Raw genomic sequence first — 27,906 nt, 5'->3', positions numbered from 1 at the left:
TCCCATTATTTGTTTCTTGAATTTTGAGTTGACATTAATGGGAACTGTTCTGCTTTTTGTTTTACTTAAAGTTGCATACGATAAGTTGCATATTTTTCATTTCAACATATTTTGTGTCACTGTGTGTTCAGTTGGATTCTCTCTTTGATTCCAATCAGTATCAATATCAACAATATTGACGATGCCTTTTCAATATCATTAATATTGCCTTTCAGTATCATTTTTTCATGCATATTCAGTGTTATAATTTTTCAACCTTTTTTCTGTTTTGCCTTTTATAATTCACTGTTTTTCTTGTTTTATCTATCTAAAAATGCAAACTATGTTTGCTCTTTATTTTTATTTTCAGTGTTTCATAGGTTTTATAATGTCTGATTTTACTTAATCAGTAGTTACCTTCAACTTTTCAAATTCATTGTTTAATCTGTATTTCTGTAATTCTTACAGTTGAATCTGAAACCATATTGTTCCACTATATTGTTTCCATACTTAAAACAAATTTCTTAACTCAGTTTTTCATCACCATCCCTGCTCAACATTCTAAGTTTGTTGATATAATTTGAAGCTTTAATTCAAATAGTTACTATTTGGAATTTTCCCCCATCTCCCACAATATCTCTGTTTCTCCTGGGGTAACTTTTTTCTCTTTCTCTTTTTTTTATACTATTCTTTCTTTCTAATATTGAAGTATTTCCTCAAGTGTCTATTGATCTGTGGTTATTTGTTTCTACATAAGAGAAGGCTTTGGAAAGCAACCAATGTGATTTAGTGTACCTATGCAACAATCTTGCATGTTCATCACATGTACCCCAAAACCTAAAATGCAATAAAAAATAAATAAAATAAAAAATAAAGAAAAACATATTAATATCTCATTAATGCATCTGATAAAATTTAACATCTGTTCATGATAAAATTCCCAGCATATTGGAAATAGGTAGGAACTTAGCAAATTAGAAATAGGTAGGAAAGTCATATGAATATCTTGGTAGATGCATTTGATAAAATTCAGCATATGTTCATGATAAAATTCTCAGCAAATTAGAAATAGGTAGAAATGCAAAACACAGTGGCTAACAGCTGTGATCCCAACTCTTTGAGAGGCCAAGGTGGGAGGATCACTTGAAGCCAGGTATTCAAGACCAGCCTAGGCCACAAAGCAAGACCCTATGTCTGCAAAATATAAAAATAACATAAAAAATTAACTGGACATAGTGACATGCATCTGTAGTGCTAGCTATTGAGGAAGCTGAGGTGGAACTATTACTTGAGCCCAGGAGTGTGAGGCTGTCATGAGCTATGATGCACTCCATCCTGGACAGCAGAGTGAAATCTTCAAAGAAGGAAGGGAAGAGATGGAAAGGAAAGGGAAGACAAGGGGAGGGTAAGGGAGGGGAGGGAAAAGAGAAGAGAAAGGGGAAGGAAGAGAGGCAGGAAAGGGGAGGGAAGTGGAAGGAGAGGAGAAGGGGAGGGGAGGAGAGGGGAAGAGAAGAGAGAGAGGAAGGGAAGAGAAGGAAGATAGGAAGGAAGGGAGGGAGGAAGGAAGGAAGGAAGAGAGAGAAAGAAAGGAAGAAAGAAAGAAAGAAAAAGGAGAGAGAGAAAGAGAAAGAAAGGGAAAGAGCTAAGAATATGTGTAAAGGTGTAACAAACATCATATTTAGTGCTTTTCTAGTTGCTCTTTCCTTAAAATTGGAAATAAGGCAAGGGAGTCATCTCTCACTTCTTTTCTTCAAGATTGTATTTAAACTCCTGACCAGTGAAATAAGATCCAAAAAAAGAAATAATTGTTATTTGGGGATAAAAAGAGTGAATCTGTTTTTATTTGTTGATGACATGATTATTTTCTTTAAAATATAAAGGAAATCTGTAAATACTTTACTAGAACTAGTGCATGACCCTAGCAATGCCATAAATACATGGTTAATATTTTTCAAACCGATTATATTTTCATACAATGGTAGGAATTTGAAAAGCAATATTATTTAAAGTAGCACCAGAGAGAATAAAATAGGAATCATTTTAATGAAAGTTGTGCTTATTTTTATGCTGAAAGCTATTAACACAGCTGGGTAAAATTAATCTAAATAAATGGAGAAATATATGATGCTAACAGATTGCAAGCCAATATTGTTGTCAGCTCCCCCATATTTATCTATAGTTTCAATTCAAACCCAAGAAAAATCCAGAAAGCTTTTCTTGCAGAAATTGACAAGTTGATTTGAAAGGTATGTGGCAAATCAAAGAATCTGGGAAGTCCAAGACAAGCTTTTCTAATTGACTTCAAGACTTTCTTTAAGCCATGATATTTAAGACAAAATCATATCAGCATAAGGGTAGACAAACAGATCAGTGCTATGGCATGAGAAGTACAGATATAAACCCATGCTTATATTGTAAATTGCTTTTTGAATATTTTCATGACCTTAGAGTGGCAAATTCTTCGTAGATAGCACACTGAAGTCATTAATCGTAAAATAAATAAATAAATAAATAAATAAATAAATAAATTGGACTTCATCAAAATTAAAGATTTCTTCCCATCAAAAGACATAATTAAGAAAATAAAAGGGAAACTACAGACTGAGGGGAAAATATTTACAATGCACAAATCAGACAATATACTTCTATCCATAATCTATTAAAAAAACTCCTACCCATTAATAAATAAAAGAAAATTTAGTAATATAAATGGGCCAAACATTTGAACATTTTTCACCAAAAAAATGAATAAATTGCCAGTAAACACATGGAACTGTGCTTGACATAATTTCATCATTAAAGAAATACAAATTAAAACTAAAATGAGATATCACATTGTGCACACTTGAATAGCTAAAACTCGAAAAGTAGTCTTTGAAAAACAGTTTGGCAGGTTCTGGAATGGTTAAATGTACTCTTACACAATGACCCAGTAATTCCACTCCTACATAGTTACCCAAGAGAAATGCAAACATCTTCCACAAAAAGACTTGCACAAGAGTGGCAGTTTTATTTATACTAGTCTCAAACTGGAATCCACTCCAATGTCCATCAACAGAAAAATGAGTAAGCAGATTGTGGTAGATTCACACAGTGGAATACCACTCAACAATAAAAATGAACAAACTACTGTTCAATACAGTAATATGGATAATAAGCAAAAGAAGGCAGACACAAAAACATGTATATATTTCACCCATTTATATGAAATCCAACAGCAGACAGTATTAACATATGACAGAAGAAATGACAGCAGTGGTTGCCCCTCAGAGGTTACCTGGCTGCAGGTGGTCAGTATGCAGATTGACAGGCTGTGTATGCATTGCTTTGTTCATTTTTCAAATAACAAATCAGTTTTTAGCTGTGTGTCTCCCTTCAAATCTCCACTGTTTATTCCAAATTCTGTAGGGCACCAAGATTGTTTTCCTAACCCCGGGAGCATCCCCTACCTACTATTGATTGCAACTAGCACTTTTCTGAGCACTTTCTGTCTTCAAGATCTTATTTGAAATCTCTTATGTGCTCACTGTCCTCCACCATTCTCTTGTCATTGTAAATCTAATTCCTTTGTTAACATTTTACTGATCTTTAACCAGAAACCTCTTTTTTTTTTACAGGAATTCAACATAATAATGTGACATTATTTTGTCCTGCTTCGTGTTGCCTACTGGGAAGTGCCAATAATTCTCTTCTGGTTGGATAAAAAAAAGCTTCTAAGTTTTCATAACGTTTAGGAATACTGAGATGTTGATTAAAACATTATCAAAGCAATAACATGATCAACTAAGAGCTGAAATTAGAGACTCAGCTTTAAAATTGCTTTAACAGGAAACAGCAGCAATTTCTGAAATTCAGATGCCTAAAATGATTAACTGTATATATAACAATAGTATAGACAAATTTATATTAACACAAAGCAGAACCAAATGTTCCAGGAGGTGTCACTGATATTCTCATGAAATTCTCAATAATGTGGTATTGTTAGCATTATTAAACCACACTGTATTATTTATGAATTAGTTTTATGATACATGATGGTATTTCCTTCCTAAAGCTATAGACTAGAGAGGGACATCTTATTTTTATTTCATCAGATTTCTTTTCTCTCAGTTGTTAAGATACATTTTCAAGGTTAGATTTTATTTAGATTCATCTTACAATCTCCACAAACATCTCAGAATCTTGATGACCATTTTCACATGGTGTCCTTTTTTCCTAGGATGTTCATGGAAGACCAGGATGTAGATGAGGGGCTTCTCTATGACACTCTATTCAAGCACTTTAAAAGATATAAAGTGGAGATTTCAAATGCAATAAAAAAGACATTTCCATTCCTTGAGGGCCTCCATGATCGTGAACTCATCACAGATAAAATGTTTGAAGTAAGTAAAGTTTATTATGTCACAACCTGGCAGATATGCTTTCATATTTTTTAAGTATTTCTGTAAGTGCTCCTGTAAAGTAGAAAAAAAGAGGATAATCAGAGATCACTGGAGATGGTCCTGCTTCCAGCTGAGGGAATGGTGTTCCATGGTGCCCTCTGGAGTTGGGTGAATGGCTCTGGAGAAACTAGAACAGAAACAGGTATTCTCCATAAATGTACAAAGTTTTATAGAATTCATACACTATAACATAAACTAAAATTTAAAAATAATTTTGATGAGTTTGTTTACTGAATTAGTAACTGACAGAGCATTTTATTTCAATTAACATCAATTTAAAATACCTAGATCTGAGACCATTAAAACCCACAGGGAACTGGGATCTAGAGTGGACAAATTTGGGAATAGATGCTTGTTATTCTTTCTCCAACACATTTGTTTTCTTTCTCTCTTTTCTTTTTCTTTTTCTTTTTTTTTTTTTTTTTTTTGGTGCATTTCTGGGGTCTTGGAATATGGGTAAATTCCACCCATAGGCCCTGTTGGAGATACAGAGCAGTGAGTCTTCTCTGGCTGTGAATATACTTCCTCTGTGGCCAAGTTCACAGCAAGGGATGAATGGTACCTGGTTTCCTTGAGCCCTTCAGGCCAGATCAGTCTTGGGGGAAGAGCAGGGGTTGTCCAGTCAACAGAACAGCCACTCATTGATTGCCTGCTACGTCTATCCCAAAAATGTATCAGTCAGGCTGTTAAAGGACATTGAGCTCACTGTTATCCTTCAAAATTGTTCCTTTTTGTATCTAATGTAAATCAGTATGAGGAGATCAGACTCATCAGTGGATATTTTTTAAGAGTAAGGATGTACTTTTTTCATTACTGGCTATTGAAATACATAAAAGTTAGAAAACTTTACATGCGAAGATACCTCTGAACATAAATTGAAATTCAGTGACCATAAAATTTCTTTCTATGGCTCTTCTGTAACTTAAAAATGTGTATTTGTATTTTCTCCATTCGCTATTTTTAAAGGATTCTCAAGATTCTTGTAGAAACCTGGTTCCCATACAAAAAGTGGTGTACAATGTTCTGAGTGAACTGGAGAAGACATTTAACCTGTCAGTTCTGGAAGCGCTGTTCAGCGATGTCAACATGCACGAATACCCCGATTTAATTCACATTTATGAAAGCTTCAAAAATGGTAATTAGGTTCATTATCTACCTTTCGAGTTCCCGGGCCAACTTTTTCAGTAAGCTTATGTTGAGCTCCTACCATGTGTAACACATTGTGTTGGGCAAGTAGGGATACAGTAGTTAACACAACAGACGTGTCACGAGCCTTCTCAAAGCTCATGGTATTTGGCTATGGCAAAACATACTCATGGAGGTGAGCATAACTAGCCACATAGACTCACAGGACATCCAGAGCCGTACTGGTATCAGATTTACTTAGAAGATAAGAAACACAGGACCCCAATGGGGCAGCATCAGTTGCGTCTTCTCTTTAGTGGGCATCCTTGCAGTGGTCTACACAGCAGTCCAGCAAATTGACTACTATCTGCCTTGAGTGACAGCTTAGCTGTGGGTGCAGGATCCACTTTTACTTAGCACCGCATGCCTGCGGGAGTCTGTACCTCTTGTAACAACTCCATAGTCATAGCTTTCAGGGTGCCACAGGGACAACCTGAGTTACAAGAGTTATCAATTAAAGGAAGAACACAATCATTCCTTCCTCACAGGTATTTGTAGTTCATGTGTAGTTCCAGCCAAACAGTCATGGGTCATTTCTAAGCCCAGGGTTTGCCCAGTAACAGCAGGAAAAGTCTACCTTTATTAGGTTTCCAGAATAATCAGCAAGAAAATTAACCTTGGGTCTATTTTGCCTTTAGTGAAGGATAGATGGTTTTGATAACCCTTTACACACAAGAGGAAAAAGAAACATTAATCAAATAATCACAAAACTGATTGTTCTCACATGGATGATTTTTTGGTGCTATACCAAACTAAAAGTTTGATTCTTGGCTTTTTCCTGAGAAGGCATAATTTATACTATTATAGTGGTACACAGTAAAGAAGATGCCCTCTATTTTATTTTACTTGCCAGGAAAACATGTATTCCCCTCACAGATTGATCTCAACTAAGTTCCCCAAACAAGAGATAGAGACATTACTAGAAAAATGCACCCAGAAGAGGTTGGATGCTATGGGAATTGGAATATAAGTGTGAAAGCATGTTTGCAAAGCAGGACAAACTGGATTTGGTAAAATCTGAGTGTGAGAAGCAGTACAGGAGGAGGCTTAAGAGAGATAATTGGAAGATATTGAATGGTCTGGAATCCAGAGCTAAGGAATTTCAAGTCTATTTACTAGGCAATAAAGAAATACCACAGATTTATAAACAAGAAAAAAGTTTAAGCTGTTATATATGGTATGGTTTATTGATTTGTGTCAATACTAACATTATCTAGATTTAAAATAAAATAATTTTTGTCACAAGTCGGAAAGTGAATAAAATGAAATCAAATACCTAGGTATGAATTTCAAGTCAATGTTATGTTTGTAGCCAGGATGGTCCAGGCTGTAGGGATGAGGGAATGGTGCTACCTTCACTGCCTATATTCTCAGAGGCTCTGTTCTTCTCCATGGACTTCGGGGATCCCTCTTCCTATCCCCAGTGCCCACAACTCGTGTGTTAGTTTCTGGCACTCCTTATGCTTGGGTAACCTGCACTGAGGCTCACTGTTGCCTGCCTGGGGCAGCACTGGGCACTGCTCCACCCAGCGTAGCAGCCCACCCACCCTCAGGGAGATACTGCTGATTCTCAGACCCTGAAGACCATACAAGCTGCCCCTGTGTCCTCCATAATGTTTATTTGGGAACTATTCATCCTCCCTGACCCAATTAAGCCAACATTCTCCTGTTTTCTAGCCCCATTTTTAGCTGTTGGGGTTTTCTCTTTTATTTCTTTGTGTTTTTGAAGATAGGGTCTCATTCTGTTGTCCAGACTGGATGGCAGGCTAGTGAGCTATCTCTGCTCACTACAACCTTGACTTCCTGGGCTCAAGCAGTCCTCCCACTTCAGCCTTCCAAGTAACTGGGACCACATGTGCACACAACCACATCTGGCTACTTTTGCTAATTTTTTTCAGACATAAGACCTTGTTATGTGGTCCAGGCTGCTCTCAAAATCCTAAGCTCAGGTGATGCTCCTGCATCGGCCTCCCACAATTTTCTGATTACAAGTGTGAGCCATTGCACCTGACCAGTTTTCTCTTTTATAATGGAGTCTCTCTAGGACCTGAGACCATCTTTCCAGGGAATCCCTTGGTTTCTTCCTTATACTTTATATATGCCTACCCTGCCATCTGACAATTTTGGGGGTAACAAAACTTACAATGTTTCCATTTCTCCTTTATCCTTAAGTCTTGAGTGTTCCTTTTCTGTGTAGGACACATAAAAGCTCATTATTGAGGTTATCCCTTCGCTGTCCCAGAAGATGATGGGAGAAGTTTAAGTCATGTGTAACCCTCTGAGCTCTCAGTTACCCAAAGGCTGGAAATTCCTAAAAGCCAGTTTCCTGATGTTGGCCCTGGTTCTCACAGATCTTTAATTGCTTTCTTCTCTCTCCTGCTCTTCAGCAATCCAAGGCATATTATGTTTCCAAGAAAGTGATGGAAAAGAAAACAGAGAGAGGCCTGACATCCAACTAAGTCTTAAACGAGGTAAAAATGACAGAATAGAAACTGTTTTTTTAATCTGCTGAGAGGAAAAGGAGATGAGGGAGGGCCCAAGGTTCTGAGGGGAGACTGTGAATCAGGGAAGACACACGGAAGGACCTTGGAGAAGTCAAGGAGGGAGTTACATGAGCTCCTAACCAGATGTAGGGTCCTGGAGAAGTGACCATGACAAGACATCATTGGCTAAATAACCATGAGGGAATCAGAGCCAAGTGTGTCAGTAGGCCAGACTTACAGATGCCTACTACCTAGAAGTAATTGTGATCTAGAAAGGTCCCTGTAGAAGGTCAGTATGAAGCTTTGAAGTGTTAAGAACCACAGCCCATGGCCCATGGTCAACATCAAAGAGGAGAGCCTTAGGGGAAGAAAAGCTCCTGTTGTATCTGTACCCTCACAATCTCAACACTTCTGACACCAAACATGTGGAGGATCTCCCCACACCAAGCAGTTCTCCAACTCTCTGCAGATTTGTGAGCCCCATCCTCAGAGGCTTTCCAAAAGTTACCTTAACATAAACTCAGGGTTGGTTGAGAGGAGCTTGTTATGAATAACAGGAAGTGCTCTTTTCACTTTTATTACTTGCTATATAAGTACTAAAAGTAAAAAGATGTTTCAAGGGTTTTAGTAGCTCTGGACGGGAGCAAGGGATGAAGACTCAAATATATATTTCTTATGATATCACAGGAGACAATTGTTGATGGCAGAAGAGGGGACCAATTTAAATGTGGGGATGCTGATCAAGAGCAGGAATAGTCAAAGAGAAAGGCAGTCATGTAGAGGGACTCAGAGGGGAAGTGGTGCAGATGTGGATTGGATATAGAACTTAGAGAGAGAAGGAAGGAGGGGAAATGAAAGACAGAGTGAATAAGGCATAAAGGACAACAAAAATAACCATGTTATTAACAGCTCACTTTGATTAAATTGTCTATTCCATGGCACTTGTGAGTTGAATGTTCTTGACTGCCATGAGATTTGTATTCCTTATTGTCCATTTTGCACCCAAGAAACTGAAATCTGGACAGACCACTTATGAAGTTTGCCTAGGGTCAAATGAGCAAGAAAGAACCACCATCCCCCATCCCGACCCACCAACCAAGCATTCTAAGCTAGAGCCTTGTTCTCTGTGATACCCAGGGAATCTAATAAAAAAGGCAGAAACATGAAACAAAAATGGGAAAATTGATGCAAACAGACAGATGCAGAAAAAAAAAATAATACCATGACTAGAGGAAGTGGTGGCAAGTCAGACGTGGAATCCTCATGGAAAGGCCAGCCAGCCTGGGTTCAATGTGAGCTTGGAGGTTCGGGCATGGGTGCCAGCTGGAGTATCTATAAATAAGGAAACTGCTGATTTTATATAGAGCTTTAGGAAACATAGTGCAGGCACTACAGACCTTCAGAAACAGGAGTATTTATGAATAGATTAGCATTTAGCCATCAGTGTGGGTTATCTGGAGGGGGCTGTTGCTGATTGGCTGGCCTTCACATGTGTAGAGCTGCCACTGATGGGCTAGCTCTCAGAACTGTGGTTAATGATGTAAGCAGTCAAGGGCCAATCAGGACAAGCTGAAACAGTTATTTCTTCCGATTTTTGAAGAGCATTAGTGTTTTCTGGAATGATAAGAGCTTTTTTGTTTTTTTTTCTTTTTTACTCTCAGGCCTGCAAACAGAAAAAAGTAGAGAAAAGGAGGATGAGGTGCAAAACCTGGGGAGAGCATGGCTCTGTTATGTGTCAGGTGTGATTATTGGAGTAGGTATTTTTTTTCCAGAGAGGACTTCATTTTAGCCCAGAATATTGGTGTGCAGCATGACAGCACTGGGAACTCTTCTCTGGTCACTGTCTAGAGGTCAACCAGTGAACATGGGTAACCTCTAGAAGCTGAAAAGGCAAAGGAATAGGTTGTCCTCTCCAGACCCCAGAAAGGAATAAAGGCCTACTGACATCATGAGTTTAGACAGTGAGACCTGTGTCACACTTCTCACTGAAATAACTGGAAGATAACAAAATACAATAAAAATAAAATAATTGTCTTGTTTTCATTAGTATCTGTTTAACTAGATCACCAAATGACTAAAGAAGGAGAATTAGAAGAGCTTGCTCCTAGCTTGCTAATGATGTGATGTACCAAATAATTATAACTTTAACATAATCAAAACAGAAACAGAGTTCTCATAAAGAAAAAAAGACAGAGGGAGATAAAAAGGGAGACTTAAAGGAAGAGTCAAACATAGAAGCAGTGAAGGAAGATTTCAAAGGAAAAGTAGAGAAAGGGGTAACAACCAGAATGTAGAAGAGAGGGTCATCGGGGCAAATTAAATGTTCATAAATCACGATTTTGGCCCAGGAGCAGAGCGACCAGCACGTGAAAAGGAGAACGGTCCTTGTGTCATGTGTTTCTCAGAAGAAGTCTCAGAAGAAGTCCCAGAAGGCCCAGAAGCAAATATGGAAAGTGACCAAGCATGTGGCCAAATGGGTAAGGCTGCCTGAGGGCCGTGGGATGGGGTGGCTCAGTGGGCCCCGCAGACCCTGGGAAGAGTGGAGGCAGGTGCTTCAGTCCGCCCAGTATCTTGTTCTCTGCATTTGCTTCACCCGAGACTTTGGGGAACAGCAGGGAGGCAAGAGATTATCATAAAGTTTTATTTATCAAGATGGGCTATGTTGATTACATGTGGATGATGCCATAGGACGGTGCTCTTGAAAGTGGCAGTTATCTTGTTTATTGCATTAATATGTTAAATCACACTCCATATTCCATGGAACCCAAGATACCCCAGTGAACTTCTGCTGGTAGATAACAGTGTCACTTTGCTACACCTTAGAAAGGCCTGACCCAAAAGACAACTAATCCTCATACTTAATTGTCAGGAGGGAAGACTGCAGGTCTAGTCTTCTTAGCCCAGCATGTATTTTTGATAGAAGATCCAGGGCCCATCCTAGACTCCTAGTCCTCAGTTCAATGGGTTTTTGGTTCTAGAAGGATGAGAGGCATGACTTTCCAAACGTCTTTATAAACTCAAGCCTTCTATAGTATGAATCGTCCTAAAATCTGTAACTTTCATTTCTTAATTTCTGTTTCCTCACCACCACTTGTTATTTCTAGATCCTCTGGATATTGGAAAAAATTCTACTTTGGGAAAACCCAAGAGGAAAAGAAGTAAGAATAAATAAGAATGTCCTTGCTTTTGGTATTAAGAATACGTTTTTAATGCCAGAGTTTTATTGGTCCCTTCTTCCAAGAAGGAAGGTTGTCTTCTCCAGCCTCCAGAAAGGAATGAAGGCCTACTGACAGCTTGACTGTAGACAGTAAGACCCTTGTCCTACTTCTCACTGACAAGACAGGAAGATGATATATTTGTGTTTTGTTTACACCACTAAATTTGTGTAGTTTGTTATGGCAGCAATTAAGAGTCATACCGATTTTGGTACTTGGCAGTGGGGTGTGGCTGTAACATATTCCTGAAACTGTGGGAGTGTAGTGTCTTTGAAATTGGACAATGGAAAGAGGCTGGAAGAATTTTAAATAGTGTGATAGAAAAGACCTACATTAAAAAATGGAAAATAAGTCAATTAACCCTACAATGGCCAGTAAGTGCTCGAGTTAAAGGAAGAGTCACATGTATCTCTTTTTAAATAAAAATCTAGAAGTGATGAAACTTAGTAAAAAAAGCCATGTAAAAAGCTGAGATCAGCTGAAAACTAGGCATCTAGCAGCAAATAATTGGCCAATTTATGACTCAAAGGAAAAGTTCTTCAAGGAAATTAAAAGTGCTACTCCAGTAAACACTTGAATGATAAAGTGGAACAGTCTTATTGCTGATGTAGAGAAAGCTTGAGTGGTCTAGGTAGAAGATCAAATTAGCCACAACATTCTCTTAAGCCAAAGCTAATCCAGAGTGAGGTCTTAACTCTCTTTACTTTTATGAAGGCTGTGAGATGTAGGAAGCTTCATAAGAAAAGTTTGAAGGTTACAGAGGTTGATTGAATGAATCTGGGCAAAGTCCATTGAAAATCTTCTGAAAGGATTCACCATTTCACTTGCAATTAAGAACATTCATGATTCATGAGAGGGAGTCAAAATATCAACATTAACAGGAATTTGGCAGGTTTAACATCCCAAGGCTAACCTAACATAGCTGCAAAAGGTAGATTGAATGACACATGTTTTCTGTGCTTTTAAGTGTTCTGTCCCTTAGGCTGTTACTGCTTCATGTTTCCATTATGGCAGGTTTAGAGAATCCTTAAAAAGAAAAATTGACTTGCTTGCCTCAACCCACAGTGCCCCTTAACCTCCATTACTTAGTATCTCTTACCGCTTGCTCTGGCTCTCAAATAATGCAAAAATTGATGAGCACTATTCACAGAAAATGGGCACTATCTCTCTCTTTTCCAGAATGTTGCTTTGGAAAGTATCATAGGACAGTGGGAAGAGCACTCGTTTATAGGAATCAAGGTATCTGGGTTCTAGTTCGGCTCTGTCTCAGTAGAGCTGATGTATAACCTTGGTTAAGCCATTTAGCCTCTTTTGATTTCCATTTCCTCATCTGTAAGATAGCGTTAAATGTATGTAAGATTGATTCTGATTCTGAAGTCGTAAGTGCTAACAGAAAAACTCCATACTGTTCATTGTAAAACTAAAAGTGAAGAAGGCCCATGGGTGGTGAGCCTCTGCTCTGTAATACTGGGCAGGTGCTACAGAGGAGAAGCATTTGAGGACTACATGAGGAGAGCGTAAATTGAGGTTTGGGGATTATAAATTCAGGCACGAGAACCTTATAGATGGCATAGTCTTGAGGTTAAAAAAAAATGCAGTGCTTAAGAAGCTAGCCATGGAAGCTTCTTGCCTCTTACCCAGCCCACTTTCCCAGCCTACATCTGGGTCTTAGCTGCTAAAAAGCTTCTCTGGCAGCAGAGCTGCAAGCCTGAGGAAACATGTTCAGTCATACACATATGTTGACCCATGTTTCAGATGCAATCTGATGTCAGGTGTATTGTTAGAGAAAGAGGAGGAAGGCTAAACTGAGCTAGCCCCTGTGATTTAGTACTACTGCAGGGCTGGAGGAACAGATTTTTAGAAGATGATTCACCTTGGAGGAAGCTGGGGAAAGTGGTTAGGGAGGAAAAGGAGGAAGACTGAGAAATCTCTGCATTCCCAGAACTCAGCAACCCAGCTCTTGTGTGATGAGGAGAGGTAGCTATGCTGATTCATCAACAGGTAGAGGAAAGGAGTTGCAGGTAACCAGCATCTTCAATCTAGTTATCACCAGATTGGCTAGAATCTTATTAAATGCAACTTGCTGGTTATGACAGAGCGGGCCAGGGTGAGAACTATAAGTTCAAGAGAGCAGGATTCTGTAATCTCTTGCCCTCTCACATCACAGATTCTGATATGCCAAACATTTGGCCCAATGAGAATGACTGATAGACTTGCTGATGTACATGTGGGGGAGTGAGATGTGTATATATTTTTCTCCTGACTGGCCATTCAGTGTGCAGGCTGTCATTCAGATGGGATAGGAAAATGCTGGTGAGAAAGGAATGGCGAGAGCAGGATCCCTGGACTCCCTGATTCTCAAAGTCCTTGACGGTCACTTGTAATTGTATATAATTTTTGTGTTTCTTGCTCCATTTCCTCATGCTGTCATCCTTAATCTAAAGTCTATGTGGAAATGGGAAAATGCTGAACATCATTATATAATTTCTTCAACTGTCCCAGCCATGTTATACATAGTTGTACATAGATATGTCATGTAATATATATATATATATATATATATATATATATATATATATATGATCTATAACACACATGGAATTCATTTATTGGTGTATGATGCGAGATAGTAATTAAGAGAAATAACCCCAATACTCTTATCTTCATCATTTGAAATACCATTTTATGTTTTCCAGTATACACAGATATGTGTCTTAACCACATTTCTTTATCCATTCATCTGTTAATGGAGACTTAGGTTGTTCCTATGTCTTAACTACTGTGAATTACGCTGCAGTGAACATGGGGGTATAGATATCTCTTTGAGATACTGGTTTCATTTCCTGTGGATACATACCCCAAAGTGAGATTTCTGGATGATATGTTTCCTATTTTTAATTTTTTGAGGAACCTCCATACTGTTTTCCATAATGGCTGTACTAATTTACATTCCCACTTACAGCATACAAGTGTTCCTTTTCTCCACACCCTCACTGATATTTGTTATCTGTCGCCTTTTTGATAATGGTTATCCCAATAGGTGTGAGGTGGTATTTCATTACGGTTTTGTGTTACATTTCTCTCATGATCAGTGGTGTTGAGTGCTTTCTTATAACCCGTTGGTTATTTATATGTCTTCTTCGGGAAAACATTTTTCATATCCTTTGCTCATTTTTAAATCAGTTATGACATGATTTTCTTTTGTTTATTTACTATTGAGTTACATGAATTCCTTATATACTTTAGGTAGTAACCCTTATCAAATATATGGTTTACAAATATTTTCTCCTATTCCATAGGTTGCCTTTTCATTTTTAAAATCATCTCCTCTGCTGTACAAAATCTTTTTAGAGTGATGTAGTTCCACTTGCTTATTTTTGCTTTTGTTGCCTGTGTTTCTGGTGTCTTATCTAAAAAATAATTGCCCAGACCAACATCAAGGGGCTTTTCCCCTGTTTTATTCTTTGAATTTTATGGTTTCATACCTGACATTTAAGCCTTTAATTTATTTTGAGTTAATTTTTGTATATGGTGTAAGCCAAGTGTCTAATTTCATTCTTTTGCTTGTGGATATTCAGCTTTCTCAGCATCATTTATTGAAGAGACTGTCTTTTCCCCATTGTTTATTCTTGGCACCCTTGTCAAGATTAAGTGCCCCTTCTTGATGTTTGTATTTACCATACTTCTGGAAGTCCTAGTCAGAGCAATTAGGCAAGAAAAAAAGAGTCATCCAAATTGGAAAGAAGTTGAATTGTCTCTGTTTCCAGGTGACATGATCTTCTGCATAGAAAACCCTACAGACTCCACCACAAGACTGTTGGAACGAATAAATGAATTCAGTAAAGTTGCAGGCTTTAAGATCAGTTGTGTTTCTATGTACTAACAATGAACTATCCATAAAAGAAATAAAGAAAACAATTCCGTTTACAATAGCAACAAAAAGAATAGAATGGGAACAAATGTACCAGGGTGAAATATTTGCACACTGACAACCATGACACTGATGAAAGAAACTGAAAAAGATGCAAATAAATAGAAAGACATCTCATGTTCATAAACTGGAAGAATATTGTTAAAATATCCATATTAACCAAAGTGATCTAGAGTGTCAATAAAGTCTCTATCAAAATTTCAATGAGATTTTTCACAGAAATAGGAAAAAGGAATCCTAAAATTGGTATAGAACCATAAAAGACCCAAATAGTCAAAGTAATCTTGAAAAAAATGGAACGAAGCTGGAGGTATCACACTGTATTTTAAACATTATCTTTTAAGATGAAATTTAAGCAACTCTCCTCTGGGGATATTAAGCAAATCTCTTCTGGGGGCATGTCCTCTGGAAAATTTCTAAGGAGGGAGATGGTCTCCGCTTTATACTGGTCGGGAAATAAATCTGCCCTGTAATCTGGAGACTACATGATTTCTATCTTCCAAGGCTGCTTGCTATTCAAACAACCTTGCGGTGATACCCTGATACCATGAGTATAGAGATGCCATGGAGAATATATTCTCAACAAATTCTTTCTACATTTTTGCTTCTGGCAAATTTCCTCATGAAGACATCACCCCATCAGCCACTCTGATTAATCTGACTCATGGGTCCAAATCCACTCCATTTGTTAAATGTTGTAGGAACAAATGGCAAATGTAGTTGCAGTGGCTCACTCATTATCTCAGCACTTTGGGAGGCCAAGGCAGAAGGATCAGGAGTCCAAAAACAAGGCCTGGGCAAGATAGTGGAACCACATCTCTACACACACACACACAGACACACACACACACACTTCATAAACCATGAATGCTTTAGATCCTTTATGACCTGACCACCTCTAAGGTCCAAGTTAATGCCTGGCTTTCAAACAAGAAACACAATCCCCAGGGCACACAAAGTACTCCCCAAAGGGAAGTGTTTACCATTGTTGAGCTTCCCTGAGTGAGATATACATTTGTCAGGGGGAAGGTGAACAGTGCCTCCTGCATGACTCCTGGCTGGCCATAAGCCTTGTTCCCAGTTCTGTTCATTGTGTCCAGTCCCTGATGTGTTTGTGTGTGGGGGTCCAGTCCTTGATGTGTTTGTGTGTGGGAGGAGGTGGGCATGTGGGGGGACTGCTTAAGGACAGTCTGTCCAACCTGTCCTCTTTGTCCATGATACCAACCAGGTAACAGTCACCCCCCACCAACAAATGACTGAGAATAGGGGTGGGGAAGATGTCTAGTGGGTTCTGTGTGGGACCTCAGAAGCTGGGGCTAGCCCCTTCTGTCTCATGGCTGGTGTAGAGAGGTCGACTCAGCATTCTCAGAGACAGGAGCACTGGAGCAGGGTGTTTTCTTTCTGGATGAAGGGTCCAGGGTAGTTGTGAAAGACAGATATCACCAATGCTCCTGTTTCCTCCATGCCTCCTAGGGTTGGAGAAGCCAACTCAGCCTTCTCAGTGGTGAGAGCACTGGAGCAGGGTGTTTTCCTTCTGGACAAAGGGTCCAGGGTAATTCTGAAAGACAGATATCACTAATGCTTCTGTTTTCTCCATACCTCATAAGGTTGGAGGTGCTCTCACCTTAGATGTCTGAATGTTTGCTCTTGCTTCACTGCTGCAAAATCTGTTTGTACCATTCCGGTGGCTGTACCTTCATCTTTTTCTGCTAATTATCTCCTTTTCTCACTTAGATCTTCTATCCTAAAATTAGATACAAATAGAGCAAAAGCATTTTTATTAACCATGTCTGGAGTTGAATCTGAATCCCCTGGACACTCTGAAGGCTGTGCTTACCAGGCTGGTAGGGGAAGGAATGAGACATCATCCCTAGGAATGGTCACAACAGAACCCTGAATTTTCAAGATAGGTCTACAGAGCTCTCGCAATCCCCCACCACCTTTGTCCTGGTCACTGTCCAGGAAGAAGATGGTCCCTTCCTGGGGACTGCTCCCTTCAGCGAGCCTCCTGCCCTCCCATGGTGTGTGAACAGGAGGAGATGAGGGACATTCCAAAAATCAGTGCATTGTGGAGTCACTTTTCTGAAAAAAGGCACATCAGACTGTAAATGGGCCAGATGGCTAGATCATGACACGGATGAGTTTCTGGGGTACAATAGCGTTCTGGAGTCAGCGACTCTGCAGCCTGAAGGAGGGCTGGCAGTGCGGAGACACCGCTGAGATTGTTTAATGAGATTATATAGACATTGTATAATGATTATGCAATTACATAATGAAAACTCTTCACATCGAGTTCAGAATATCTCCCAACTTCCGGTAGAGAGTATTATCCATACAACATCAGCTTCAAGGACTACGCCTTCTCACTGCACATTTGAATGTACACAACAAACACTTGAAAAGGGAACAAGCAAGAGCAGTTATCATTCACTGTAAGGTGGCAGCAAGAGTTAATTTTCCATCAAAAATTTTGTTTCCAAGGAAGGTAATCTCCTAGTCTCCCAAACCCATGGCCCAAGGATCATGCAGAATTAATATAGAACTCTGTACTCAACTTTCCACTAGTACGCTGATCATAAAATAATTTGCCCCATTCCAGTGGAACAAAGTATTAAAAAAAAATTCTTGTAGGCTACTGGCAAATGAAACTCAGAGAATTATATTTATTCCTCTGCATATAACTTTATTCTCTTTGGTTTGAAGGAAAAAAGAAGGGGCATTGCTGGACCAGAATAAGAAGGACAACACAGAAAAAAATCCAACAGACTGGTAAGCAGGCAGTGAAGCAGTTACAGCTTTTGAGTTTATTAGGGCACTGCCCGTTGTATTCCTGAAGGCCTGCAGCTCCTGAGGGCCAGGATAGTTCTGTACCTCCTGTATCGGTTAGCAGGTCAACTAACAGGCTGTGACAAAGAGGCCTGAGGATGCAATGGCCTCAACAAAATGGTTTCTCATGCATGTGATAGTCTGGAGGTCCACAGTTAATAGGGAGGTGTTATCATCCTCAATATAACTTTATTTCTAGCTCAAGAAATTTTTATTAATTTGGAAAAATCTTCCTAAGAGAGCTAAATGAAGAAAGCAAGGTTTATGTGTATGTGTGTGGAATTGTAAAATATATCTGTACATATGTGTATTACTGTATTTTATGTGAAATTTATGCTTGTGAAAGTATGTTTTTATGTATCTATCAATCCTTAAGCAGGCATATGTAATTATTCATTTGTATCTACAAAGGGATATAGAGATATAGCAAAATCAATGGCAGTTTGTTTATAAAGATACATGCAGTGATTACATTTGATCAGTATAATAGAGATGAAGTTTATATTTTCATTTGTGGTATTTAAATGTAAGTGTGTATATTAAAATTTTTAAAATCTTCAAATTTTATAATGAAAAAGTTTTCTTTAAAAAATAACATATGCAAAAAGAAAATTCTAGGAGAATATTTTTGAACAAATCACTATCTGGAGATAACCATCCTCATCTGTGGGCTATCTAAAGATGATGGTATTTTAGAACATTTTATTTTCTGAATTTTCCATAATTATATATATTATTTATTTTAGTCATGGTCTAAGTATTTCCTTTCTCCTAGTCAGTGAAAGCTAAGTCTTATTTTCCAAATGATGCTCAATTTTGAATCAGTGCATCTATATAGTAAGATTTTAGATTTTAGAGTCCTATTGAAAATTGTTAATTTTCACCAATCTATGTATCTTCTGTTCTAGCCAGTTTAAGTGTCTGCCCAGTTTGTGGATGTACATTTTTGTTTGGAAAGAAAAAAAAGTGGTTGCATCTATTTTAAGAATAGGGATTTTTGGCCAGATGTGGTGGCTTACGCCTGTAATCCCAGCACTTTGGGAGGCTGAGATGCGTGGATCACTTGAGGTTGGAGTTTGAGATCAGCCTCCATGATGAAATCCTGTTTCTACTGAAAATACAAAAATTCGCTGCATGTGGTGGTCACCACCTGTAATCCCAGCTACTGGGGAGGCTGAGGCACGGGAATCATTTGAACCTGGGAGGCAGAGGTTGCAGTGAGTAGAAACTGCCACTGCACTCCAACCTGGGTGACAGAGCAAGACTCTTGCCTCAAAAAACAAACCAAAACAAAACAAAAACAAGAATGGGTGTTTTCAAATTAAAAATTTATTTGGACTGAGTCATTATGATATTTTCATTTAAGTCTGTGTGCATATAGACAAATTCTGAGAGACTTCAATATACAATTAAATCCTGTATGTAATTTAAAAGTCAACACTCCTAAAAGCAGAAAATGCTCTGGATACCTGCTTGAGGTTCCTTGTCTGACTGTCTGAAGAAAGGGCATCCAGAATCAAACCCAGGACTCCCTCACTAGCTTGTGGTCCAGCCAGTCAGCTGTTGTTCTGCCCTGTTCTGTTAATAGATTTTCCCCTGCCTGTCCCCAGGTAACGGCAAAGCCGATGGCCAGCTGGTCTCCAGTAAAAAGAAGGCGAATGTGAATCTGCCAGGCCCTTTCAAGATTAGGGGTAAGATAGTTTGTACCACTTTTCATTTGCCCTATGGGTCAATGCAAATGTTGTTGAGTTTTCCAGACGCCTAGATCCTTTATTGTTTACTAGTCAAACTTAGTCAATTTGAGAGCAGTGAAATTTAAAAAAAGCAAACCCATTATAAGCAAGGGTTGTGAGTTGTTTGTATTCATATCAGATCTTATCTTTCCAGGTTCTGAAATTGTTTTCCTCTGTGTTTTATCTGATTTTCCTGGCAATTCCTTTGCCTTAAATCATTGGGTAATTAAAATGTATGGACCTGGTAAATTGTGAACCAAATACCTGTTTATTCTCTCACTGCCCTTTCACGTCCTCCTCCTAGATGAGTTATTTCCTGTCTTGAGCAAGCCCTATCACTTTCCTCTTCCCTTTTAACAATAAGAGTGCCATTTCAGTAGTTGAGGATCCTTTCTGACCAAGTATTAAAATTCCAATGCCCTCCCCAGTTTAAAGTACTTTGCCTCCTTCAGCCTGGGCAAGCCTTAGTCTGGAACACGTATAGTTGGGGGCAACATGCTTAGTGTCTTCTCTTATTTTCTCTTGGCCCTACCCTACTCCACAGCTGTTGGCTTGGTCCCATCCAGGATTGGGGAGGTGAAAGAGAGGAGTGAGATCAGAGTGTAAAAGTGTCTAGCCTGAGCTGTGAAATGACATTGCAAGTGATTGATGCACAATCATTAGCTCTTTCTTCCATGAGACATTTTCATCAACTTCACCATAAGGGAGTTGATGAAAGGGAAGGTAAGGGGTTAGGCATCACAGCTTGACTTCTTTTGAAGGAAATAGAGCTTTACTTCTACAACTTGGATGTGAGTGAATGGCTGAACCTGGCATAATCAGTTCATGGAAACTGAACAACTGGCTTTTGAATGTTGACTAGATAAACAATCAAATGAAGGCAGATATAAAGATGTTCTTCAGAACCAACAAGAATGAAGACACAACAGAATCTCTGGGACACATTTAAAGCAGTGTCTAGAGGAAAACTTATAGCAATAAATGCCCTCATGAGAAGCAAGGAAAGATCTAAAATCGACACCCTATTGTCAAAATTGAAAGAACTAGAGGAGCAAGATCAAAAAAACTCAAAAGCTAGCAGAAGACAAGAAATTACTAAGATCAGAACAGAACTGAAGGAGATAGAGACACAAAAAATCCTTCTAAAAATCAATAAATCCAGGATTTATTTATTATTATTTATTGATTACACTGTGGTCTAAAGGATTGTTTGTTATGATTTCCATTCTTGTGCATTTCCGGAGGAGTGTGGTCAATTTTAGAGTAGTTGTGATGTGGCACTGAGAAGAATGTATATTCTATGGGTTTGGAGTGGAGAGTTCTGTAAATGTCTATTAGGTTTGCTTGGTCCAGGTTCAAGTCCTGGATATCCTTGTCAATTTTCTGTCTCATTGATCTGTCTAATATTGACAGTGGAGTGTTAAAATCTCCCACTATTATTGTGTGGGAGTCTAAGTCTCATTGCAGGTCATTGAGAACTTGCTTTATGTATCTGGGTGCTCCTGTATTTTTTTTTTTTGTATCTGGGTGCTCCTGTATTGTGTGGGAGTCTAAGTCTCATTGCAGGTCATTGAGAACTTGCTTTACATATCTGGATGCTCCTGTATTGGGCACATATATATTTAGGATTGTGCCCAATATATATATATATATTTAGCTCTCCTTGTTGCACTGATCCTTTTACCATTATGTAATGCCCTTCTTTGCCTCCTTTGATCTTTGTTTGGTTTAAAGTCTATTTTATCAGAGACTAGGACTGCAACTCCTGGTGTTTTTTTTTTCTTTTCCTCTCTCTATTTGCTTGGTAGATCGTCCTCCATCCCTTTATTTTCAGCCTGTGTGTATCCTTACATGTGAGATGGGTTTCCTGGATACAGCACACCAATGGATTTTCTCTTTTTATTCAATTGCGACTCTATGTCTTTTGATTGGGGCATTTAGCACATTTACATTTAAGGTTAATTTTGTTATGCCTAAATTTAATCCTGCCATTTTGATGCTAGCTGGTTGTTTTGCCCATTAGTTGATTTCTTCATTGTGTCGATGCTCTTTACCATTTGGTACATTTTTGGAGTGGCTGGTGCTGGTTGTTCCTTTCTATGTTTAGTGCTTCTTTCAGGAGCTCTTATAAAGCAGGCCTGGTGGTGATGAAATCTCTGAGCAATTGCTTGTTCATAGAGGATTTTATTTCTTCTTTGCTTATGAGGCTTAGTTTGGCTGTATATGAAATTCTGGGTTGAAAGTTCTTTTCTTTAAGGATGTTGAATATTGGCCACCACTCTCTTCTGGCTTGTACGGTTTCTACTAAAGAAGTTATTTCTTTCTGTTTCTTAGTTTTCCTTCCAACAGTCAGCCCCTCTGCTGGAGGACTGCTGGAGGTCCACTCCAGACCCTGCTTGCCTAGGGATCACCTGCAGTGGCTATAGAACAGTAAGGATTGCTGCCAGTTTCTTCTTCTGTTATTTCTGTCCCAGAAGGATACCTGCCAGATGTCAGCCTTAGCTCTCCTTTATGACGTGTCTCTTTGGTTATACGGGGGTCGGGGAGCTGCTTGAGGAGACAGTCTGTCCCTTATAGGAGCTCAAGTGCTGAGCTGTGAGCTCTGTTGTTCTGTTCAGAGCTGCTGGGCATGTATGTTTAAGTCTGCTGCAGTGGAACTCATAACCGTCTTTTTTTCCCAGGTGCTCTGTCTTGGGAAGGTAGGACTTTATTTGTAAGTTCCTGTCATTCTGCTGCCTTTTTTCAGAGATGCCCTGCCCAGTGAGGAGGTAGCCTAGTCACAGTCTGCCAGCAGAGGTGTTGCTGAGCGCAGCTGCTGTGTGAATTTCCTTGCAATTTTGTTTATAGGGGTATAGTTAGGACTGCCTTGGTAATGGCGGACTGTGTCCGTAATGAGAGATTGCCTCAGTAATGGCGGACTGCCTTGGTAGTGGTGGACTGCCTTGGTAATGGCGGACACCCTTCTCCCCACAAAGCTGGACCGTCCTGGGTCCAGCTGTGCTTCCTGTGAAACTCTCAAACTGGAGTGCTTCAGACTGCTGGTCTTTGTGCGGGTGGGACCAGCTGAGCCAGATCACCTGGCTCCCATTTCAGCCCCTTTTTTTTCAGTTGAATGGGTGACCCTGTCACCCAGACGTTCCAGTCACCAGTTGAAACAGCACCCGGATTTGTGTGTTTTTGTGCAGAGACCCGCTCCACTGGCTGAAACAGCCACACTGGAGACTCATGGTGCTTTTTCACCCAGGAATCTTCTGGTCTGTGGGCAGTAAAAATTCGTTTGGAAATGCAGTGATCACTCATCCTCTGTGTTTTTGCTGGGAACTGCAATCCAGAGCTGTTCCTATTTGGCCATCTTGGATCCCCCTATTGACTGTGATTATATTATTCTACTTTCTCAGGGAGAAAGAGAGGCAGACCTAGAGCCTGCTTCACTCAGAGTGACAGAGATCCACAGAAAAGAGTCCAATCAAGAGGTTAAAAAAAGAGAATAGGAATGCAGTTTCAATAACTAAACATCTAATTTACTATGCTTTATGCTGCATTTTCAGTAATAAAACTATTTCCTTAATTGTTTTATGGAGTTGTACTAACTATTGAGAAATTTATCCAATTTTGTCATTTTCTGAAATGTGTCAAGGACAGAAGGAAGTAAGTTGGTGATTCATTTACAACTGGACCTCAGTGGCCCTGGGGACACTAAAGTGCTACTTCCACTGAAATGATAAATTTCAAGGCTGGAGATAGTCCATTGCTGTATAAAGGGTATAACCCATAAGTTATTTAGCTGACCATCCTTTGGCTACACAGAAAGCCACAGGTTGCATACTAAAGGTTAACCAGAGTTGTGGTTAGAGATCTGTGCCCTAAGGCTTTCTGACTTTTTTTTTTCTCTGACTGTGTGGTCTTGCGCCAATCATTTGGCCTTCTTTGACTTGGTTTCCTCATCTGGGGAGCTAGAGGGTGAATTAGGCCAACCACCTTTTTTTTTTTTTTTTTTTTTTTGAGATGAAGTCTCACTCTGTCACCAGACTGGAGTGTAGTGGTGCTCACTACAATCTTGGCTCACTGCAACCATCACCTCCCAGGTTCAAGCAATTCTCCTGCCTCAGCCTCCAGAGTAGCTGGGACTACAGGTGCACACCACCACGCCCAGCTAATTTTCTTTTTCTTTTTCTTTTTTTTAGTAGAGACAGGGTTTCTACATGTTGGCCACGCTGGTCTCGATCTCTTGACCTCATGATCCGCCCACCTCGGCCTTCCTTATTAGTTCATCCCAGTCTAAATAGTCTGCCTTTTTCAAATCCAGCTTCAGGATCAAGGACAGCTCCTGCTGCCCATCATGGCCTCTCCACCTCTGTTTGGAAAGGCAGGATTCACTGCTCATCCTCCTGTAGTTTCTTTGAAGAACTTTCACACCTACTTCTGTGATATCAGGTCCCTAGTTTCCCACCCACTGCCAGGTACAATTTTCATATTATTCTAGAGCTCCCTGAGCTCCTCTCTCAGCAGTGAAGAAAGTTGATAGAAGGGAAAAATGGAGCAAGGCAGAGAACAACAATAGAAGGCAGACACTGTCTCCATTAGGTTATCTCATCTCTCCCTCCTTGACCAGTCAGTTCTCAAATAGGAAGACTGATTATGGTCTCCCACTTCATCTCTGGCTACATAACTGCAGCAAAACAGCATAGCTGGAGAACTCCCATCAAACTAATTACAACAACTGTATGTTTCAGTGTCATATAAGAATCAGTGGCATGAACTACATTGGGAGTTAAAACAGTTTTACTGAAGTCTAATTTCTCTGATAAAGCATTCTATTTTGTATGAAGTTTGAAATGTGAAATTGGGGTACACATTCTGTATTTATGTATCAAAAATGCCACTTGGAAGAAAGACTTTGAAACTCTAGAGATTTTTGGAATAGAATTTCTTAAACACTCTTTGTGCCTTTATAGGAATTACCTCAGTGGGGAGGGGGGATGTGACTTTGCAAAGTGAGATATAGTGAAGAAATCCTCTTTCAGCTTCAAGAAGGTACAAAGATGAAACTGTGGATTTTGAGGATCCTGCACTTCTGGTGACCTGTGGTGAGGTAAAGGGGATTTTATACAAGAAGAAATTGGAACGAGGTTTTATTTTTCAATTTGCAACTCCTCTCTGAAGGCATCACAATTAGTGGGGAAATTATCCATGTGAATTACACATCATTCAAGGTATTTGGCCCCAGATTGGCTCGAAGGAAGGAGGAAGGGATCCCTAAGATGACATTTTCAGACTTCAAAAAATCATATCCATCACATCCATTAGATGCTCACTCACAAATGGAGTGTCCACGGGGTGACCAAAGAACCAAAGAGAAGTGCAGGAACATCAATTCACAGATGGAAAATGTTACGTATTTTACCTTGAGTCAGACAGAAAAGCAAAGAGGCCCTCAGCCTCAACCTTCATATTCTTTCTTCCTTCTGGAGTGCTGTTACCAAAGCAGGGTGCTTGACTTAAGTTTTAAAATTAGGTTTTAAAACCTAGTTTTAGTTTTAAAACTTAGGTTTTAAAACCCAATCTCAGGTTTTAAAATTAGGAAGCCTGAGTTCCAGCCTTGGCTGTGCCAGGAGTGACTGTTCCATTCTGAGTAGAGAAGGGGGCCTTTTTGAACCTGAAATTTCTCATCCAAGAGAGGGAAGAATAATTAAACACCTGCCTCATGATATAGCTGTAAGAACTACTTTACAAATTAATGTAAAATATTTTGTGATTGAAAAGTATAAAACTTGCTAATAAAGTCTATCAGAATGACCTTCATCTCAGACCTCTCTTAACTTGGCTCTTTGAGCACCAATTAATACAAAAGTTTTCATTGTGATTATTTTTAAACAGCTTTACTGAAACATAGTTCACATATCATACAACTCACCACTTAGAGTATGCCAATCAATGAATTTTTTTTGTATTTTCACAGGATTGTACAGCAATTATTATCATCTAATTTTAGAACAATTTGTCCCCCCACTAAAGAAAAACCCATGTCAATTAGCAGTCAATGCCCATTCCCACCTTACCTCAATGCCCAGCCCTGAGTGCTGCTAATCAATGTTCTGTTCTATAAATTTGCCTATTCTAAACATTTTCTACAAATGGAATCCTGTAACACATACTCTTTCATGACTGGCTGCTTTTAATGAGTATGGTGCTTTCAAAGTTTATTCCTGTGAGCCAAACTGGAGTGATTGTTGTCTCTCTTCTGGGTCTAGTGACCCAGTGAGTCTACCTGGCTCTAGACTAGTACTGAGGGCTATCTGCACAGAGTCCTGTGATGTGAATCATCTAGTGAGTCTACCTGGCTCTAGACTAGTACTGAGGGCTATCTGCACAGAGTCCTGTGATGTGAATCATCTATGGGTCTCTCAGCCATGAATATGAGTGCCTGTTTTGTTGGAGGTGATGGGGTGCAATGGACTCTGTTGGGGTTCTTAGCTTTGGTGGTTTAATGCTCTATTTTTGTGCTGGTTGGCCTCCTGCCAGGAGGTGGTGCTTTCCAGGGAGCATCAGCTGCAGTATTATAGGGAGTAACCAGTGATGGGTGGGGCCCTAGAACTCCTAAGATATATGCCTGTTTTCTTCAGCTACCAGTATGGACAGGGAAGGATTATCAGGTTGGGGAGGGGCTGTGTGTGTCTGCGCTAAGACTCTCCTTGGGCTGATCTTGCTGCAGCTGCTGTGAGGGGTGGAGGTGAGATTATCATGTCACTGGAGTTTTGTACCTGGGAGGATTATGGCTGCTTCTGCTGAGTCATCCAAGGTTGTTGGGGAAGTGGGGGAAAGCTGGCAGTCACAGGCCTCACCCAGCTCCCATGTAAACCAAAGTACCTGACTCACTCCCACCATGTCCCCCACAACAGCCACCAGATCATTTCCAGGCTTGAAAATCTGCCCCAGACTATCTGCCTCCCAGCTGCAGAAGAAAAGGGCTTGGTTCTTCCCCACCTGTGGAGTCTGTACACTGGATTGGCGCCCTCCCTGGAGTTCTGGCCAGGAGACTTCTCACCCCGTTCAAATTGTTACAAAGTTCAGCTAGAGACTTTTCTCCCTGTGTAGTTTTACCTTCTGCTCCTCTCCCAGTGGAGCCCTGTGGTACCAGCAGGAATGGCCTGCTAGGGGACCCAGCGAGCTCCCAGCACCTTTCTGCTGCTTCCTCTACCTCTGTATTTCACTCAGTTCTCCAGATTGACTCAGCTCCAGGTAAAGTTGGAAACTTCTCCCGCAAACAGACCTTCAGCTTCTCCAGTGGGCGTGTGTGTTCAGGAGAGCCGAGTCTCCCTTTCCCACTTCTGCGGTTGAGAAACTCACACTTTTAGGGGGGGTCTCCTGGGTCCTGCAGGAACAGTCCACTTCCTTTAGAAGGTCATGTTGCCCAGGCTGGTCACAAACTATGGCATGTTTTTTATGTACGTACAAAAGAAAAGGATTATGATAAAGGAGACAGGGAGACAGGAGACCTGCCTTTGTCTGGTTAGGAGGTATGGGGAAGTGAGGTATACCTATTTTGTTTATTACTTGCAGATCTCAAATCATGCATAGTGTAAGTATACTAATGTTCAGGTCAACTATACATAGATCATGTGTCAGGGAACTTCTAAAATGAATCTTTCTTCTGAACACTTAATCTGGTAGTTCCATTGGCAGAATAAATCCCTATCTATTACATTTATAGAGGTTTTGTTGAAAAGAGTGTTCCTCAGATGATGGTCTGAAAGTAATAGGTTACTGGTTGAGACATGAGAACATTCGGTGATTTTTTTTCTCTTCTTTGATAGATCTACTTGTCAAATGTGTTACTTATTTTGGACATGTCAAAAATTTCCCATTGTAAGCCAAAGTCATCTTTAGTGAAATTTTTGACAATTGTGAAGAAAAGTGTAAGAGATTCATGGTGAAAGTATACAGAGGAAGTGAAAATTTTGTCAGGGGGAGATTATGGCTTTGGCAGACAATCCCATGACAAACAGCAAAGAGGCCACTATATTCGGTTTAAGTGTGAATGGTGTGTTGCACATGAATGAAGCAGAGACTGAAAAGAGGACATACGATTAATCACATGATTGTAGTTGACTC

The 27,906-nt window shown here is 39.7% G+C and overlaps 1 protein-coding gene and 1 long non-coding RNA gene across 7 annotated transcripts in view; both read left to right on the top strand.

Moving 5' to 3' along the window:
* Nucleotides 1-27,906, top strand: part of LOC141584529 (nuclear body protein SP140-like protein) — a 99,115-nt gene that overhangs the window by 21,413 nt on the left and 49,796 nt on the right. For 3 of the 6 annotated variants that reach the window (XM_074398898.1, XM_074398897.1, XM_074398901.1), the window contains 7 exons: nucleotides 4,199-4,361; nucleotides 5,388-5,556; nucleotides 7,994-8,077; nucleotides 10,438-10,566; nucleotides 11,194-11,247; nucleotides 17,939-18,004; nucleotides 19,672-19,752. In XM_074398898.1, the coding sequence (XP_074254999.1) occupies nucleotides 4,199-4,361; nucleotides 5,388-5,556; nucleotides 7,994-8,077; nucleotides 10,438-10,566; nucleotides 11,194-11,247; nucleotides 17,939-18,004; nucleotides 19,672-19,752 (746 nt within the window). The other 3 variants (XM_074398902.1, XM_074398903.1, XM_074398900.1) reach the window with 3 other exon arrangements.
* LOC141584530 (uncharacterized) lies at nucleotides 19,761-27,708 on the top strand. Its single transcript, XR_012517597.1, has 2 exons — nucleotides 19,761-23,267; nucleotides 24,819-27,708. It is a non-coding gene; the product is annotated as an uncharacterized LOC141584530 (long non-coding RNA).

Source organism: Saimiri boliviensis, chromosome 5, assembly GCF_048565385.1.
Source record: "Saimiri boliviensis isolate mSaiBol1 chromosome 5, mSaiBol1.pri, whole genome shotgun sequence".
NCBI lineage: Eukaryota > Metazoa > Chordata > Mammalia > Primates > Cebidae > Saimiri > Saimiri boliviensis.
Note: the sequence above shows the minus strand (reverse complement) of the source record. Positions and strands in the feature narration are given on the sequence as shown.